General features: G+C 41.0%; 1 protein-coding gene across 1 annotated transcript in view; it reads left to right on the top strand.

Annotated features, from left to right (window-relative positions):
* AKR1D1 (aldo-keto reductase family 1 member D1) overlaps positions 1–17,666 on the top strand; it is a 112,474-nt gene that overhangs the window by 60,991 nt on the left and 33,817 nt on the right. The window contains exons 2-3 of the mRNA XM_003420220.4: positions 1,183–1,338; positions 10,904–11,071. Coding sequence (XP_003420268.2) covers positions 1,201–1,338; positions 10,904–11,071 — 306 coding nt within the window. The 5' untranslated portion in view covers positions 1,183–1,200. The remainder of the gene's footprint in view (positions 1–1,182; positions 1,339–10,903; positions 11,072–17,666) is intronic.

Genomic DNA, 17,666 nt, shown 5'->3' with positions numbered 1-17,666 from the left:
AGATAAAAAGAAAATGAATCCTACAAATGAGGCTCCAAATAGGGTGCATTTGGCCCTTCAGCACTAAGGGCCAATGTTATAGACAAGATAATGTTCTTTAAAGCAAAGAAGGGCTTAATGCTAGAGTCTGTAGAAGAAACATTAGCTTAATACCACAATTCAGAATATATTTTAAGAGGGGCTGAGTAACTATCTAGGTTTTAATTTTTCATTTGTTTTCTACAGAAAGTCTCTTAAAGAGGTTATTTTAAATTTATTAGATTTATTGGGATCTGAGAATACCAATTAAAACAAGCCTCTCATTTTGGGTGTTTAAAATTAGCATAGTAGTTTTCTCCCCAGTTTGCCCTGTAAACAATCTTATCTAAAGAGAATGAATCCCACAAAGACCACTGAAGTTCTAAATTATCCAGAGACTTAAAAATGACAAATCTGAGGACCAAAAGGAATGTTTAGCCATCCGATTATTTTTTTTTTAATGAGCCAAACTGGGGTGTTTAAGGAGATGGTTGGAGTAATTACTCCTTAGAGAAGAGGTTTTATAATTTTATCCGTGATGATTTTAAATACACCTTTCAGGTTATGTTGTAGAGTAATAACAATCTTTTTTGTTGGACTTGAACCTGGAGCCATGTTGCTCCAAAGACTGCCAGCACCCATTTTTCAATAAGGAGAGTCGGCTGAGGTGGCATGAAAACTGGGAGGTGGAGAGACGCACCGCAGAGTGAGAAGCTGGGTTCTGGCCATGTATTTTGAGCCTGGAGTCCACAGTTTCCCAGATTGAACTGGGTGATTAAAAACTTCAGACCCCTTCCCAGCCTCACTACATCAGGATCTGCAGGGAACCCTAGGAAGGTGTCCTACTCTCAACCAAAGCTAGGAGCATTTAGGAATATGAACCAATTGATTTCCTTTATGGTTTAAGTGAATTTTGCCAACACAAACATCCTAAATGATACAGGTAAGTTAAATTTGATTCCCTTAGTTTTTTCCATCTTTATTTTGCAGACAAGTAAGTGTAAGCTCTCAATGGAATATTTTATTACTTCCTTTGATGAAATTCAAAGGACAACCTCTGTTAGGATTTCTCTGGAAAAAAAAAAAAAAAGAGCAGGTTGAGAAATAGATCTTTTTAATCTCTCTTCCCTCCCATTACTCCTCCCTCTGGCCCTGGACACCTAGTTAAACACGCTCCGTGAGATGTTCAGAATCACTTCCAGACATCCCAACCTGTCTGTCTGCAGAATGGACCTCAGCGCTGCAAACCACCGCATACCTCTGAGCGATGGAAACAGCATTCCCATCATCGGGCTTGGTACCTACTCTGATCCTAAGTTGGTAAGCTTATCCCTCTCACTTTTCTTAACTCTCTTGTCCAAAGCATCAGCTGGACTTCATTTGGAATGCCTGTCATTGATTTACTTTTTTGTCATAATCAAAGCAACCTCCAAGGGCTGCTGTTTGTCTGAGTGGATGTTGAGCTAAAGGTTAAACTAAATCAGTAAATGTTTCTCTTCTGCTTAGAAATTATTTGGGATTAGCAAATGAGAGGTTTCTGCTTTCTCTTCCGAAATTCAGCTGAATGCTAATCATTAGACCGAACAAAGGCATGTGAATTTGTGAGCTCATGGCTTGTGAGGATTTTGAAGTTTATATTTGAGAATTTTTTGTTTAGTCTAACAAACACTGCCCCATTCCTGTCATGTCAATTCCCATTCATAGCGATCCTATAGGACAGAGTACAGGGTTCCCAAGGCAGACTGCCAGTTCTTTCTCCCGTGGAGCAGCTGTTGAGTTTGAACTGCCGACCTTTGGGTTAGCAGCTGAGCACTTAACCACTCTGCCAGCAGGGCTCCTTAACAAACAGTGAGTAACTACCATGTGCTAAGCACTAAAAATGTGCTAAGCACTAGGCTATGGAAAAGTCAAAGATGAAGAGAGCCTAGGCTAGAGGTTAAAAACCTGGTAGGGAAGGCTGACTCCTAATTGCAGAACACCTAACTGTGGAACACCAAAGAGAAAAAAACAAATAAATGCTGCCTGAGAACTGTAAACATTGTCTCTCTGAAAACACAGGAAAGGGAAGAGTTAAATTTGACCGTGAAGACTGAAGTGGGTTTCATTCCAAACATGATAAAGTTTCTGCTTAGAAGAAGAATATTTTCTGTATTCCTCACTGCAGTTCAACAGTTAATGCTGATGACCGATAAGAGGTAGTGTGTGTAGAAACGCAAACATGTGTGAGAACATGTTTGGCTGAACTCTGTAAAGCTAAAGATGAATTGGCCAGGCTGACAAGAGGAGTTGGGCAGGACATTTTAGGCACGAGGATCCATACGATCCGTCCAGGGAAGGCCAAGCCCGTGGTGGCTGGCTCCTGGAGTTAATGGTGGAGACTGACGGGGCTGAATCTGGAAATGCCAATGAAGAACCAGGTCAAGGGTTATCTCTTCTTAGAAACCCATTCCCCAGACAGGCACTGCTTGTCTCCCAGTGTGCTCACATAGCCCTGAGCTCAATTTTTTCCTAGCAATCATCACACTATATTATCATCATTGTTTCTCCACCGGCTTGGGGAAACCCATCAGGAAAAGACACCAGGACATGGTCAGCTCTGTAGTCCCAGGACAGTGTCTCCTATATAATCATTGTTCAGCTAATGTTTGTCTCATTATTGGAACAGTTTACAAAAGGGGATGCATATGTATGTGTGCATCAGAGAACATGGAGGTGTCCTTGGAGAAAATAATAGCTAAAATTTACTGAACACTTAACCATGTGCCAGGAACTCTCCTGAGGGTTTTACATTATTTGCATTTTCCAGTTTAGTCCTCTCAGCCTTCTGAAGTAGACACCATTTAACCCCTGGAAAAACAGAGGCACGAGGAGATTAAATCAACTTCCCCAAGGTTGTAAAGCTAAGGCATGAAGCTTGGATTTGAACTTACGCAGTTCGGCTCCAGATACTATACTGTGAACCCTTAGACTACATTGCCTTTCATGAATGTATCTTATGAGTATCAATGAAGCAGCATATTTCTAACTATGACTTTCTATATGTATTTCTGTATATGAAAACGCCTGTTGTTGTCTTATGCCATCGGAGTCAATTCTGACTCATGGAGGTTACATGTGTTAACAGAGTAGAACTGTTTTATAGGGTTTTCTTGGCTGTAATTGTTACAGAAGCAGATCACCAGGCCTTTCCTTAGGTGGCACCCCTGGGTGGGTTTGAACCGCCAACCATTTGTGCCACCCATGAAAGTGTGAAAGTGCCTAGGAGTGAGTATATACATATTCTGAAACTCATTAGGGTGCAAGGTGTTGCGTCTGCTAATAAGTGTTATTAAGTGCTGTCTTAGTCATCTTGTGCTGCTACAATAGAAATACTACAAGAGGATGGCTTTGACAAACAGAAATTTATTCTCTCACAGTTTATGAAGCTAAAAATCCAAATTCAGGGCATCAGCTCTATTGCAAGGCTTTCTCTCTCTGTTGGGTCTGGGAGAAGATCCTTGTCATCAATCTTCCCATGGTCTAGGGGCTTCTCTGCACAGGAACCTTGGGTCCAAAGGATGCGCTCTGCTCCCAGTATTGCTTTCTTGGTGGTATAATATCCCCAACTCTCTGCTTGCTTCCTTTTCCTTTTATCTCTTGTAAGATAAAAGGTGGTGCAGGCTACAACCCAGAGAAACTCTCTTTACATTGGATCAAGGATGTGATGTTAGTCAGGGTGTTACAATTCACCCTAGTCCTCTTTAACATAATCTAATCTTGCCTAATTAACTACAGGCAGAGATCAGGCTGTAGAACACATAGGGAAATTACAATCACACAGTGGAGAACAGCCACACAATATTGGGAATCATGGCTTAATGAAATTAACACATATTTTGGGGGGACACAATTCAATCCATGACAAATACCTACTATGTGCTTAAAGGAGCCCTGGTTGTGCAGTGTTTAAGTGCTCGGCTGCTAACCAAAAAGTCAGTGGTTCAAAAAAAGATGTGGAAGTCTGCTACCATAAACAATATAGTCTTGGGAATCCTATGGGGCAGTTCTACTCTGTGCTATAGGGTTGCTGTGAGTTGGAATCAACTCACAGCAATGGGTTATATGCTTAGTGGGTGCATTGGTGGTTCACTGGTAGGATTCTCACTTCCTATGCCCAGCTTGACCCCCGACCCATGCACCTCATGTGCAGCCCCCACCCATCCGTCAGTGGAGGTTTGCGTGTTGCTGTGATGCTGAACAGATTTCAATGGGGCTTCCAGGCTAAGACGAACTAGGAAGAAAGGCCTGGAGATCTACTTCTAAAAATCAGTCAGTGAAAACAGTATCGATCACAACAGTCAGATCTGAAACCAATCATGGGGATTTCACAGGGCCGGGCAGTGCTCCTTCCTTTGTGCATGAGCTCACCTTCAGTCAGCGACCTACCTGACAGCAGCTAGCAACAACAGCAGCAGTTGTAAGCAGCGTACATGAAAAATGTGCCCTTAATAGACGTTAGAGCTTCAAAGGGACCAATAAACTAGCTCACTTGAGCAGCCTATTTGGGCTTATCAAAACAAAACAAGAAGCTAAGACACAGTAAGCAAACATAAAGTAAATAAATACAGTAACCAATTGATGGCTCGGGGACAACAATCAATATCAAATCATATAAAGAGGCAGACCATAATGGCTTCAGCAAGATCCTACAACAAGGAATCAAGAAATCTTCCAAATGAAGAGAATTTCCTGAAATTACAAGAGATGGAATACGGAAGATTAATACTCAGGAAGGAGATCAGGCAAAATGCAGAGCAAGCCAAGCAGCACACAGACAAAGCATTAGAGAAACTGAAGAAGATTAGAGAAGAGCATAAGGACAAATTTAGTAGGCTGCAAGAATCCATAGAGAGACAGCAAACAGAAATCCAGAAGATTAACAATAAAGTTTCAGAATTAGACAACTCAATAGAAAGTCATAGGAGGAAAATTGAGGCAATGGAAGTCAGAAGCAGTGAGATTGAAGATAAAGCACTTGACACCAACATATTTGAGGAAAAATCAGATAAAAGAATTAAAAAAAATTAAGAAACCCTAAGAAATTATGTGGGACTCTATCAAGAGGAATAATCTAAGAGTGATTGAAGTACCAGAATGAGGGGAATAATAGAAAATACAGAGAGAATTGTTGAAGATTTGTTGGCAGAAAACTTCCCTGATATTGTGAAAGATGAGAAGATACCTATCTGAGATGCTCATCAAGCACCACACAAGGTAGATCCCCCCAAAAGTCACCAAGACATATTATAATCAAACTTGCCAAAACCGAATATAAACAGAGAATTTTAAGAGTGGCTAGGGATAAGTGAAAAGTCACCTACAAAGGAGGGTTAATAACACAAAGCTCGGACTACTCAGCAGAAACCATGCAGGCAAGAAGGCAACAGGATGACATATACAAAGCCTTGAAGGAAAAAATTGCCAGCTGACAATTATATATCCAGCAAAACTCTCTCTGAAATATGAAGGTGAAATTAGGACATTTCCAGATAAACAGAAGTTTAGGGAATTTGCTAAAACCAAACCAAAACTACAAGAAATACTAAAGGGAGTCCTCTGGTTAAAAATCAATAACATCAGATAACAATACAAGGCTAGAACACAGGACAGACATCAACCCAGTTAGGGAAATCACAAAAATAAATCAAAGCTAAAACACTCAAAACAAGGAAACAGTGATGTCATTATGTAAAAGATGACAACATTAAAACAAAAAAGAGGGCCTAAAAAATGTAGTCATAGATTTTTCATATGGAGAGGAAGTCAAGGTGATAGAAAGAAATAAAAGATTGGTTTAAACTTAGGAAAATAGGGTAAATATTAAGGCAACCACAAAGGAAACTAACAATCCTACACATCAAAATAAAAAACAAGAAAAATATAAAGACTCAGCACATACAAAAGCAGCAACAACAAAAAAGAAGAAAATATATAAAGAAAAATGACTCAGCACAGAAAATTAAGTGGAACTAAGAAACTGTCAACAAGACACACAAAAAAGACATCAAAATGACAGCACTAAACTCATACCTATCCATAATTATGCTGAATGTAAGTGGACTAAATGCACCAATAAAGAGACAGAGAGTGGCAGAATGGGTAAGAAAACACGATCAGTCTATATACTGCCTACAAGAGGAACACCTTAGACTTAAAGACACAAACTAAAACTCAGAGGATGGAAAAAAATAAAGCAAGCAAACAACAATTAAAAAAGAGCAGGAGTGGCAATATTAATTTCTGACAAAATAGACTTTAAAATCCACCACAAAGGATAAGGAAGGATATTATGCAATGATTGAAGAGTTAACATACCAGGAGCACATAACCATAATAAATATTTATGCGCTCAACCACAGGGCTGCAAGATACATAAAACAAACTCTAATCCGATGGCATAGAGTAGATTCCAAATCACAGTGGCCCTATAGGACAGAATAGAACTGCCCCATAAAGTTTCCAAAGAGCACCTGGCAGGTATGAACTGCTGACCCTTTGGTTAGCAGCTGAAGCACTTAACCACTGTGCCGCCAGGGTTTCCAAACAAACTCTAACAGCCTGGACAAGAGAGATAGACAACTCCACAATAATAGTAGGAGACTTCAATACACCACTTTCAGTGAAGGACAAAACATCCAGATAGAAGCTAAATAAAGACACAGAAGATCTAAATGCCACAATCAACCAACTTGACCTCATAGACATACACAGAACACTCCACCCAACAGCAGCCAAGTATACTTTCTTTTCCAATGCACATGGAACATTCTCCACAAGAGACCACATATTAGGCCATAAAGCAAGCCTCAACAGAATGCAAAACATCAAAATATTACAAGCATCTTTTCTGACCATAAAGCCGTAAAAGTAGAAATCAATAACAGAAACAGCAAGAAAAAAAATCAAATGTACAGAAACTGAACAACACCTTGCTCAAAAACTATTGAGTTATAGAAGAAATTAAGGATGGAATAAAGAAATTCGTAGAATCAAATGAGAATGAAAACAAACCCTACCAGAACTTTTGGGACACAGCAAAAGCAGTGCTAGGAAGTCAATTAATAGCAGTAAATGCACAAATCCAAAGAGAAGAAAGGGCCAAAATCAAAGCCTAAACCCTACACCTCGAACAAATAGAAACAGAACAGGAAAAGAAAGCCTCGGGCACCAGAAGAAAGTAAATAATAAAAATGAGAGCAGAATTAAGTGAAATAAAGAACACAAAAACAGTTGAAAGAGTTAACAAGACCAAAAGCTGGTTCTTTGAAAAGATCAATAAAATTGATAAATCATTGGCCAAACTGACAAAAGTAAAACAGGAGAGGAGGCAAATAACCCAAATAAGAAGTGAGATGGGTGATATTACAACAGAACCAACTGAAACTAAAAGAATCATAACAGAATACTATGAAAAATTTGTAAAACCTAGAGGAAATGGACAATTTCTAGAAACTCACTACCTACCTCAAGTAACACAAACAACGGTAGAACAACTAAATAAACCTATAACAAGAGACTGAAAAGATAATTTAAAAACTCCCAACAACAATAACAACAACAAAAAGCCCTGGCCCTGACAGCTTCACTGGAGAATTCTACCAAACTTTCAGAGAAGAGTTAATACCACTACTACTAAAGGTATTTCAGAGCATAGAAATGGATGGAATACTTCCAAACTCATTCTATGAAGCCAGCATAACCCTGTTACCAAAACCAGGTAAAGGCACCAACCAAAAAGAAAATTATAGACCTATGTCCCTCATAAACTTAGATGCAAATATCCTCAACAAAATTCTAGCCAATAGAATTCAACAACATATCAAAAAAATAATTCACCATGACCAAGAAGTGGGATTCATACCAGGTATGCAGGGATGGTTTAACATTAGAAAAACAATCAATGTAATCCATCACATAAATAAAACAAAAGGCAAGAACCCCTTGATCTTATCAATTGATGCAGAAAAGGCATTTGACAAAGTCCAACACCCATTCATGATAAAAACTCTCAGCAAAATACGAACAGAAGGGAAATTTCTCAACATAATAAAGGGCATTTATACAAAGCCAACAGCTAACATCATCCTAAATGAAGAGAGTCTGAAAGCATTCCCCCTGAGAATGGGAACCAGACAAGGATGCCCTTTATCACTGCTCTTATTCAACATTGTGCTGGAGGTCCTAGCCAGAGCAATTAGGCTAGAAAAAGAAATAAAGGACATCCAAATTAGTAAGGCAGAAGTAAAAGTATCTCTGTTTGCAGATGACATGATCTTATACACAGAAAATCTTAAAGAATCCTCAAGAAAACTACTGAAACTAATAGTTCGGCAGATTATCAGGATACAAGATAAACATACAAAAATCAGTTGGATGCCTCTACACCAACAGAGAGAACATCAAAGAGGAAATCACCAAATCAATACTATTTAGAATAGCCCCCAAGAAGATAAAATACTTAGGAATAAATCTAACCAGAGATGTAAAAGACCTTTACAAAGAAAACTACAAGACACTACTGTAAGAAATCAAGAGAGACCTACATAAGTGGAAAGACATACCTTGCTTACAGATAGGAAGACTCAACATAGTGAAAAATGTCTCTTCTACCCAAAGCAATCTACAGATATAATGCAATCCCGATACAAATTCCAATTGCATTTTTTAATGAAACGGAGAAACAAATCACCAACTCCATACGGAAAGGAAAGAGGCCCTGGATAAGTAAAAAAAAAAAAGTGAAAATGAACAAAGTGGGAGGCCTCACACTACCTGATTTTAGAACTATTATACCGCCACCATAGTCAAAACAGCCTAGTACTGGTACAACACAGACCAATGGAACAGAATTGAGAATCCAGACATTAGTTCATCTACTTATGAGTGCAGATATTCAACAAAGGCTCAATGTCCCTTAAATGAGGAAAAGACAGTCTCTTTAACAAATGGTGCTGCCATAACTTGATATCTATCTGCAAAAAAAAAAAAAACAAGACCCATACCTCACACCATGCACAAAAACTAACTCAAAATTTATCAAAGACCTAAATATGAAATCTAAAATGATAAATATCATGGAAGAAAAAATAGGGACAATGCTAGAAGCCCAAATACAGGGCATAAACAGTATATAAAACATTACTAACAATGCACAAACACCAGAAGAGAAACTAGATAACTGGGAGCTCCTAAAAATCAAACAAAACCTCAACAGCAGAAGACAAATAACCCAACTGAAAAAATGGGCAAAGGATATGAACAGGCACCTCACCAAAGAAGACATTCAGGTGGCTAACATACATGAGAAAATGCTCACGATCATAAGCTATTAGAGAAATGCAAATCAAAACTACAATGAGATATCATCTCTCCCCAATGAGGCTAGTATTAACCCAAAAAACACAAAACAGTAAATGTTGGCGAGGTTGTGGAGAGACTGGAACACTGCTGGTGGGAATGTAAAATGGTACAATCACTTTGGAAATCAATCTGATGCTTCATCAAAAAGCTAGAAATAGAACTACTATATGATCCAGCAATCCCACTCCTTGGAATATACCCTGGAGAAATAAGAATCCTCACAGGAATAGATACATGCACACCTGTGTTCATTCAGTACTGTTTACAATAGCAAAAAGATGGAAGCAACCAAAGTGCCCATCTTAGGTTGAATGGACAATCAAGTTATCATATATTCGCACAACAAAATACTACCCAATGATAAAGAACAAAGAGGAATCCACGAAACATAACATGGAGGAATCTGGAAGCCATTATGCTGAGTGAAATTAGTCAGTTGCAACAGGACAAATATTGTGTGAGACCACTATTATAAGAACTCAAGAAAAGGTTTAAACACAGATGAAAACGTTCTTTGATGGTTAGAAGGGTGAGGAGGGAGGGAGGGAGAGGGGTATACACTAATTAGGTAATAGACAAGAATTATTTTAGGTGAAGGGAAAGTCAACACACGATACAAGGGGAAGTCAACACAACTGGACTAAACCAAATCTAATTCGTTTCCTGAATAGAACCAAAACACTTCGAGGGACAGAGTAGCAGGGGTGGGGGTCTGGGGACCAAGGTTTCAGGGGGCATCTAGGTCAATTGGCATAACAAAGCCTATTAAGAAAATGTTCTGCATTCCACTTTGGTGAGTGGCCACTGGGGTCTTAGAAGCTAGCAAGCGGCCATCTAAGATGCATCAGTTGGTCTCAACCCACCTGGAGCAAAGGAGAATGAAGAACATCAAGGACAGAAGGAAAATATGTGCCCAAGAGACAGAAAGGGCCACATAAACCAGAGACTCCATCAGCCTGAGACGAGAAGAACTAGATGGTGCCCTGCTACCACCAATGACTGCCCTGACAGGGAGCACAACAGAGAATCCCTGATGGAGCAGGAGAACAGTGGGATGCAGATCTCAAATTCTAGTAAAAAGACCAGACTTAATGGTCTGACTGAGACTGGAAGGACCCCAGAGGACATGGCCCCCAGACTCTCTGTTAGCCAGAAGATAAAACCATTCCTGAAGCCAACTCTTCAGACAAAGATTAGACTGGTCTATAAGACATAAGCTGATATGGGTGAGGACTGAGCTTCTTAGCTCAAGTAGACACAGCAGCTGGTTGAAAGGACATGGGAAATACAGGGTGGAGAGGAGGAGTGTGCTGTCACATTGTAGGGAGAGCAACTGGGGTCACATAACAACGTGTGTATAAGGTTTTGTGTTAGAAACTGACTTGAATTGTAAACTTGAATTAAAGTACAATTACAAAAAAAAAAAAAAAGTCCTTATCAGCAATAATTAAACTAAAGGAAAGATCTATTTCTCTTCTCCTTTCAGACCATGAAGGGGGCCTGTGCGGCATCGGTGAAAGCCGCTATCGACGTGGGCTACCGGCACATCGATGGGGCTTACCTCTACCAAAATGAGCACGAGGTGGGGGAGGCCATCAGGCAGAAGATAGCAGAAGGAAAGGTGCGGAGGGAGGACATTTTCTACTGCGGAAAGGTGAGTCCTGTTCTCCACCCTCCGTCCTCTTGTGCTAACATGGATCTAGTGTCACTTTTCTCTGCAAAAAGTGAGGGCTCCCCAGGACCAGCAATTCTCCCTCTGGTCCTCCTTCTCCTGCCGAGAACTTACCCATAAAACCCTTACCCTAGGGTTCATTCCGACTCATAGGCATCCTATAGGACAGAGTAGAACTGCCCCATAGGGTTTCCAAGTCTCTAATCTTTACAGGAGCAGATTGCCAGCTCTTTGTCCCGAGGACCTGCTGGTGAGTTCAAACTTGTGATCTTTCAGTTAGCAGCCTTTGCCAAGAACTTAGGGACTTATTCACCCCCTGAAGGTCAGGGAGAAGCTTCTTCTTCAAGCACAGGCATTTATTTATATGACAACTTAATGTATGAAAAGCCAAATTGGCAATCAGATCAATCGGAGAGTGGAGGGAAGGGAACGCTCACATTGCATAAGCGTTTGTCAAAGCTTCTTTACAAGAGCAGCTTCTTTGTCTTTTGTGTGTGCCTCTTTGTCCATAGATCATTTTTCTTTTCATTGAGACAAATCAGGTACCATGAAACTCATCATGTTGAAGTGTACTATCCAGTAGTTTTTAAAATATTCATAAAGGGCAACCATTGCTTAATTCTAGAACATTTTTATCACTCCAAAAAGAAACCCTGTACATTATCAATCACTTTCCATTCTCCCCTTCCCCCAGCCCCTGGCAGCTACTGGTCTACTCTCTGTCTCTATGGATTTCCTGTTTTGGACATTTCATGAAAGTGGAATCATACAATATGTGACCTTTTGTGACTGGCTCCTTTCATTTGGTATAATGTTTTCAAGCTTTATCCATGTTGTAGATTTATAGACAGCTTTGCAGGAATAAGGAGCCTTGGCAGCGCAGTGGTTCAGAGCTCATCTGCTCACCAAAAGGTCAGCAGTTCGAATCCACCAGCTGCTCCTTGGAAATCCTATGGGGCAGTTCTACTCTGTCCTGTAGGGTCACTAAGAGTCAGAATCGACTCTACAGCAGTGAATTTTGGTCGCAGGTATGAAGCTGTACAACTTTATAGAATTTGTAATATAGTTTTCCTGAATGTTCTGGAGAGAACAAGATGTTGCTCTGACTCTCCCACTTCCCCAGCCTCTCTTTTCCCCTCCTCCCCGCCTTCTCCACAGCTCTCCATTCAGGCTCTGCTTGAACACTGTGTAACTCCAGGATTGGGGTTGTTTCTTCTCCTTGTCTCAGTCAGGGTTCTCTAGAGAAACATAACCAGTGAGGGAGATGTATACATAAAAAAACTAGTTTTTTTTTTTTTTTATGTATACATATATATATATTTTAAGGGACCAGTGTTCCTTCGAAGCAATCTTTCTCACTACACACACACATACACACACATTCATATCTCCTATTGCTTCTGTTTCTCTGGAAAAACCTGACTAATACAATTGCAAAAAACTTCTAGTCATCTTTCTTCAAACCTTATCTGATCTTTCCCCCAAAGTCTGGGAAAATCAGATTTCATTAGTAAGTCAAGGAACAATTGTAGAAATCTAGCATAACTCAGCACAATAAAACACAGCATAACTCCTGGCACAATTTAGCCTAGAGGGTGGGACGCACAGTAGACACAGCCACTAGGTTTGGCCCATCCCACTCACCACGTCCACTGCCTCCGAGGCAGCTTTCAGGCCTCATGACCACCCGGCTCTGCCACCACAGGGCAGGAAGTGCCAGGTCACCAAAAGAAAACCTGCTGGAGCTCACATACATGTCAGGTGGGTCGTCTGCTGCAATCCTGCTGATGTGCCAATGGCAGGTTATCTCCTTGGTCAGGTCAGTGAAAGTTCATGACTTTGTGTCCTCGAGGCCTGCTCCAACACAGCAGTGGACGTGGGTCCAACCTGGCAGCCAGACTCACAAGATGTACCACCACCTTTCCGCAGCTTTCTAGAAGAATTCTGGGTAGGAAATGCAGCATTCATGGGGTTTTCATCCCATTGGGAAGCTCAGCAGCTGCCCTGTGCCCAGGCTTCCTTGTCCCCTCACTCGCACGGGCACAAACCATGGCTCTCACGGAAGACCCCAAGGTCTGTGTGTGTCCTTTGATAGAGAGACACCACAGTCTTGCTTTCTGTGGTGAAATGAGTTCCTTTATGTGGCCTTTTGCCTTGATTCCATGGAAAAACATTTTGAGAGATATTCCCCCTAAGCCTTGAGGAGTTACACTTGCCCTAGCTTTCTACCCCAGAGGATTTGTTACTTTTGTCCAGGTTGATTGACATTTCCTGGGCAAGCCATAAATAATTCGTGGTTTGATATTTTTTGTCTAGCCCTGGGCTGCAGCCTGCCCTGTGATTGCCCTACTTTACGCACTTTGCAGGGATTGGTCAATATACAAAGGAAGTGACTATAGCCTACTATGCAAATGAGGTGCCTATGGCCTACCCCAAGGGGATTGGTCAGTGCATGGGCCTGGTGGGAGGGCCATGCCTTGAAATTGATGAGGAGTTTGGTTATATATGCAAGCCAATCCCACAGCGGTTGGCACACAGAAGGAAGAAAGAAACAGAAAGGAGAAAAGGCAAGAAGAGAGCAGAAATGAGGTGAGGAACCTGTCAAGGGCTGTAACACTGAAGACAGCAGGGGGCCCTGTGGTACAGCCAGTGGCAACAGCAGAAACCTACTGCCAGGAATGCAGCTAAGAGAGCTGAACAAAACTGCTACACTGGCTCTGAGGTGGGTCCGTTTAGCAGTAGAGAGGCTGACGACAAAGAGGCTGAAGGCAGAGAGGCCTGTCCTGAGGAGGCTGAGATGAAGCCTGTCCTCAGGTGGCCGATAGGAGGCCTGTCTTCAGGGGGCTGGGAATAAGCCTGTCCTCAGGCGGCTAAAAAGAGCCTGTCCTGAGATGGCCGAGAGGCTGTGTGCACAGCTGAGAGGGGGTGGGCACAGCAGAAAGAAGGGCCTGCTTGCTTGCACGCTGAGAGGAGCTGAGAGCTTTCCTGCCCTGAAGAAAGGAGAGAGGGATATGCCCTCCACTAGCCTTCCAGACTTCCTACATATTTCCTGATCCTGGTCCCAAGTTGTAGCCTGTTGATCCTGATCCTAAGTTATACCCTGTTACTTCCTTAATAAACTACTTAACTAGAACTGCCAGAAATTCAAGCCAGATTTAGAAGAGGACGTGGAACCAGGGATATCATTGCTGAGAATACAAGAAAGCAGAGAATACAAGAAGGATGCTTACCTGTGTTTAATTGACTATGCTAAGGCATTTGACTGTGTGGGTCATAACAAGTTATGGCTAACATTGTGGAGAATGGGAATTCCGGAACACTTAATTGTGCTCATGAGGAAACTTTACATAGATCAAGAGGCAGTTGTTCATACAGAACAAGAAGGTACTGCGTGATTTAAAGTCATAAAGGTGTGCATCAGAGTTGTATCCTTTCACCGTACCTATTCAATCTGTATGCTGAGCAAATAATCTGAGAAACTGGACTATATGAAGAAGAACGAGGCATCAGGATTGGAGGAAGACTCATTAACAACCTGCATTATGCAGATGATACAACCTTGCTTGCTGAAAGTGAAGATGACTTGAAGCACTTACTGATGAAGAAGATCAAGGACCACAGCCTTCAGTATGGATTACACCTCAACATAAAGAAAACAAAAATCCTCACAACTGGACCAATGAGCAACATCATGATAAACAGAGAAAAGATTGAAGTTGTCAAGGATTTCATTTTACTTGGATCCACCAACAACACCCATGGAAGCAGCAATCAAGAAATCAAAAGACAATTTGCATTGGGCAAATCAGCTGCAAAAGACCTCTTTTAAGTGCTGAGGTACAAAGAAGTCACCCTGAGGACTAAGGTGCGCCTGACCCAAGCCATGGTATTTTCAACAGCCTTGTATACATGAGAAAGCTGGACAATGAATAAGGAAGACCAAAGAAGAATTCACACCTTTGAACTGTGGTGTTGGCAAAGAATATTGAATATACTATGGACTTCCAGAAAAATAAACAAATCTGTCTTGGAAGAAGTACAGCCAGAATGCTCCTTAAAAGCCAGGATGGCAAGACTTCATCTCATGTACTTTGGACCGAAGGGACCAGTTCCCGGAGAAAGACACTATGCTTGGTGAAGTAGATGGTCATCAAAAAAGAGAAAGACCCTCAACAAGATGGATTGACATAGTGGCTGCAACAACGGGCTCAAGCATAACAATGATCGTGAAAATGGGGAAGGACCAGGCAGCGTTTAGCTGTGTTTTACTTGAATTCTCTATGAGTTGGAACTGACTTGAGGGCATGTAACAACAACAACAATTTTGACCCTGCATTATCTTCCAGGAACTTTATAGTTTTAGCTGTAACATTTAGGCCTTTGATCCATTTTGAGCTAGTTTCTGTACATGGTGTGAGGTATGGATCCAGCTTCATTTTTCTGCATATAGATATGCAGTTTTGCCAGCACCGTTTGTCAAAGAGATTGTTTCTTCCCTATTGACTCTTTGTTGAAGATCAGCTGCCTATAGATGGATGTATTTACTTTTGGGTTCTCAATTCTATTCCATTGGTCTATGTGTCTGTCGTTGAATAAGTACCAGGCTGTTTTGATTACCGTGGCTGTATAGAAAGTTTTGAGATCAGGAAGTGTGAGACCTCCTACTTTGTTCTTCTTCAGTATTGCTTTAGCTGTCAGGGCTTCTTTCCTTTCCACATAAAGTTGGAGATTAGTTTTTCCATTTCATTAAAGAATGTTGTTGGGATTTGGATCAGAATTGTGTTATATCTATAGATTGCTTTTGGTAGTACTGACATTTTCACAATATTGAGTCTTCTAATACATGAGCATGGAATGTTTTCCAATTTATGTAGATCTTTTAGTTTTTTTGTGTGTTAGTGTTTTATACTTTTCCTTGTATAAGTCTTTTATGTCCCTGGTTAGATTTGTTCCTAGGTATTTTATCCTTTCGGGGGGTATTGTAAATGGCACTGATTTCTTGATTTCTTTTTCAGAGTCCTCCTTGTTAGTGTAGAGGAACCCAAATGATTTTTGTGTGTTGATCTCGTACCCTGCCACTTTGCTTAATCCTTCTATTAGTTCCAGTAACTTTGTTGTGGAGTCTCTAGGATTTTCCATGTATGTTGTTAGGTGTCGTCAAGTTGGTTCTGACTCATAGTGACCCTATGCACAACAGAACAAAACACTGCCCAGTCCTGCACCATCCTTAAAGTCGTTGTTATGCTTGAGCTCGTTGTTGGAGCCACTGTGTCAATCCACCTCGTTGAGGGTCTTCCTCTTTTCCACTGGCCCTGTACTTTGCCAAGCATGATGTCCTTCTCCAGGGACTGATCCCTCCTGATAACATGTCCAACGTATGTAAGATGCAGTCTCGCCATCCTTGCTTCTAAGGAGCATTCTGGTTGTACTTCTTCTAAGACAGATTTATTTGTTCTTTTGACAGTCCGTGGTATATTCAATATTCTTCGCCAACACCACAGTTCGAAGGCATCAATTCTTCTTTGGTCTTCCTTATTTATTGTCCAGATTTCATATGCCTATGATGATATTGAAAATACCATGGCTTGGGTCAGGCGCACCTTAGTCTTCAAGGTGACATCTTTGCTCTTCAACACTTTAAAGAGGTCCTTTGCAGCAGAGTTGCCCAATGCAATGCGTCTTTTGATTTCTTGACTGCTGCTTCCATGGCTGTTGATTGTGGATCCAAGTAAAATGAAATCCTTGACAACTTCAGTCTTTTCCCTGTTTATTATGATGTTGCTTATTGGTCCAGTTGTGAGGATTTTTGTTTTCTTTATGTTGAGGTGCAATCCAAACTGAAGGCTGTGGTCTTTTATCTTTGTTAATAAATGCTTCAAGTCCTCTTCACTTTCAGCAAGCCAGGTTGTGTCATCTGCATAACGCAGGTTGTTAATGAGTCTTCCTCCAATCTTGATGCCCCGTTCTTCTTCATATAGTTCAGCTTCTCTTATTATTTGCTCAGCATACAGATTGAATAGGTATGGTGAAAGAATACAACCCTGACGCATACCTGTCCTGACTTTAAACCACTCAGTATCCCCTTGATCTGTATGAACAACTGCCTCTTAATCTATGTAAAGTTTCCTCATGAGCACAATTAAGTGTTCTGGAATTCCCATTCTTCACAGTGTTATCCATAGTTTGTTATGATCCACACAGTTGAATGTCTTTGCATAGTCAACAAAACACAGGTAAACATCCTTCTGGTATTCTCTGCTTTCAGCCAGGATTCATCTGATATCAGCAATGATATCCCTGGTTCCACATCCTCTTCTGAAACCGGCCTGAGTTTCTGGCAGTTACCTGTCGATATACTGCTGCAGCTGTTTTTGAATGATCTTCAGCAGAATTTTGCTTGCATGTGATATTAACGATATTGTTCTATAATTTCCACATTCGGTTGGATCACCTTTCTTGGGAATAGGCATAAATATGGATCTCTTCCAGTCAGTTGGCCAGCAAGCTTTCTTCCATACTTCTTGGCATAGACGAGTGAGCACCTCCAGCGCTGCATCTGTTTGTTGAAACATCTCAA

The sequence above is a fragment of the Loxodonta africana genome, chromosome 8 (genome assembly GCF_030014295.1).
Source record: "Loxodonta africana isolate mLoxAfr1 chromosome 8, mLoxAfr1.hap2, whole genome shotgun sequence".
Lineage (NCBI taxonomy): Eukaryota > Metazoa > Chordata > Mammalia > Proboscidea > Elephantidae > Loxodonta > Loxodonta africana.
The sequence above is the reverse complement of the archived record's forward strand: the minus strand, read 5'-3'. Positions and strand labels throughout refer to the sequence as shown.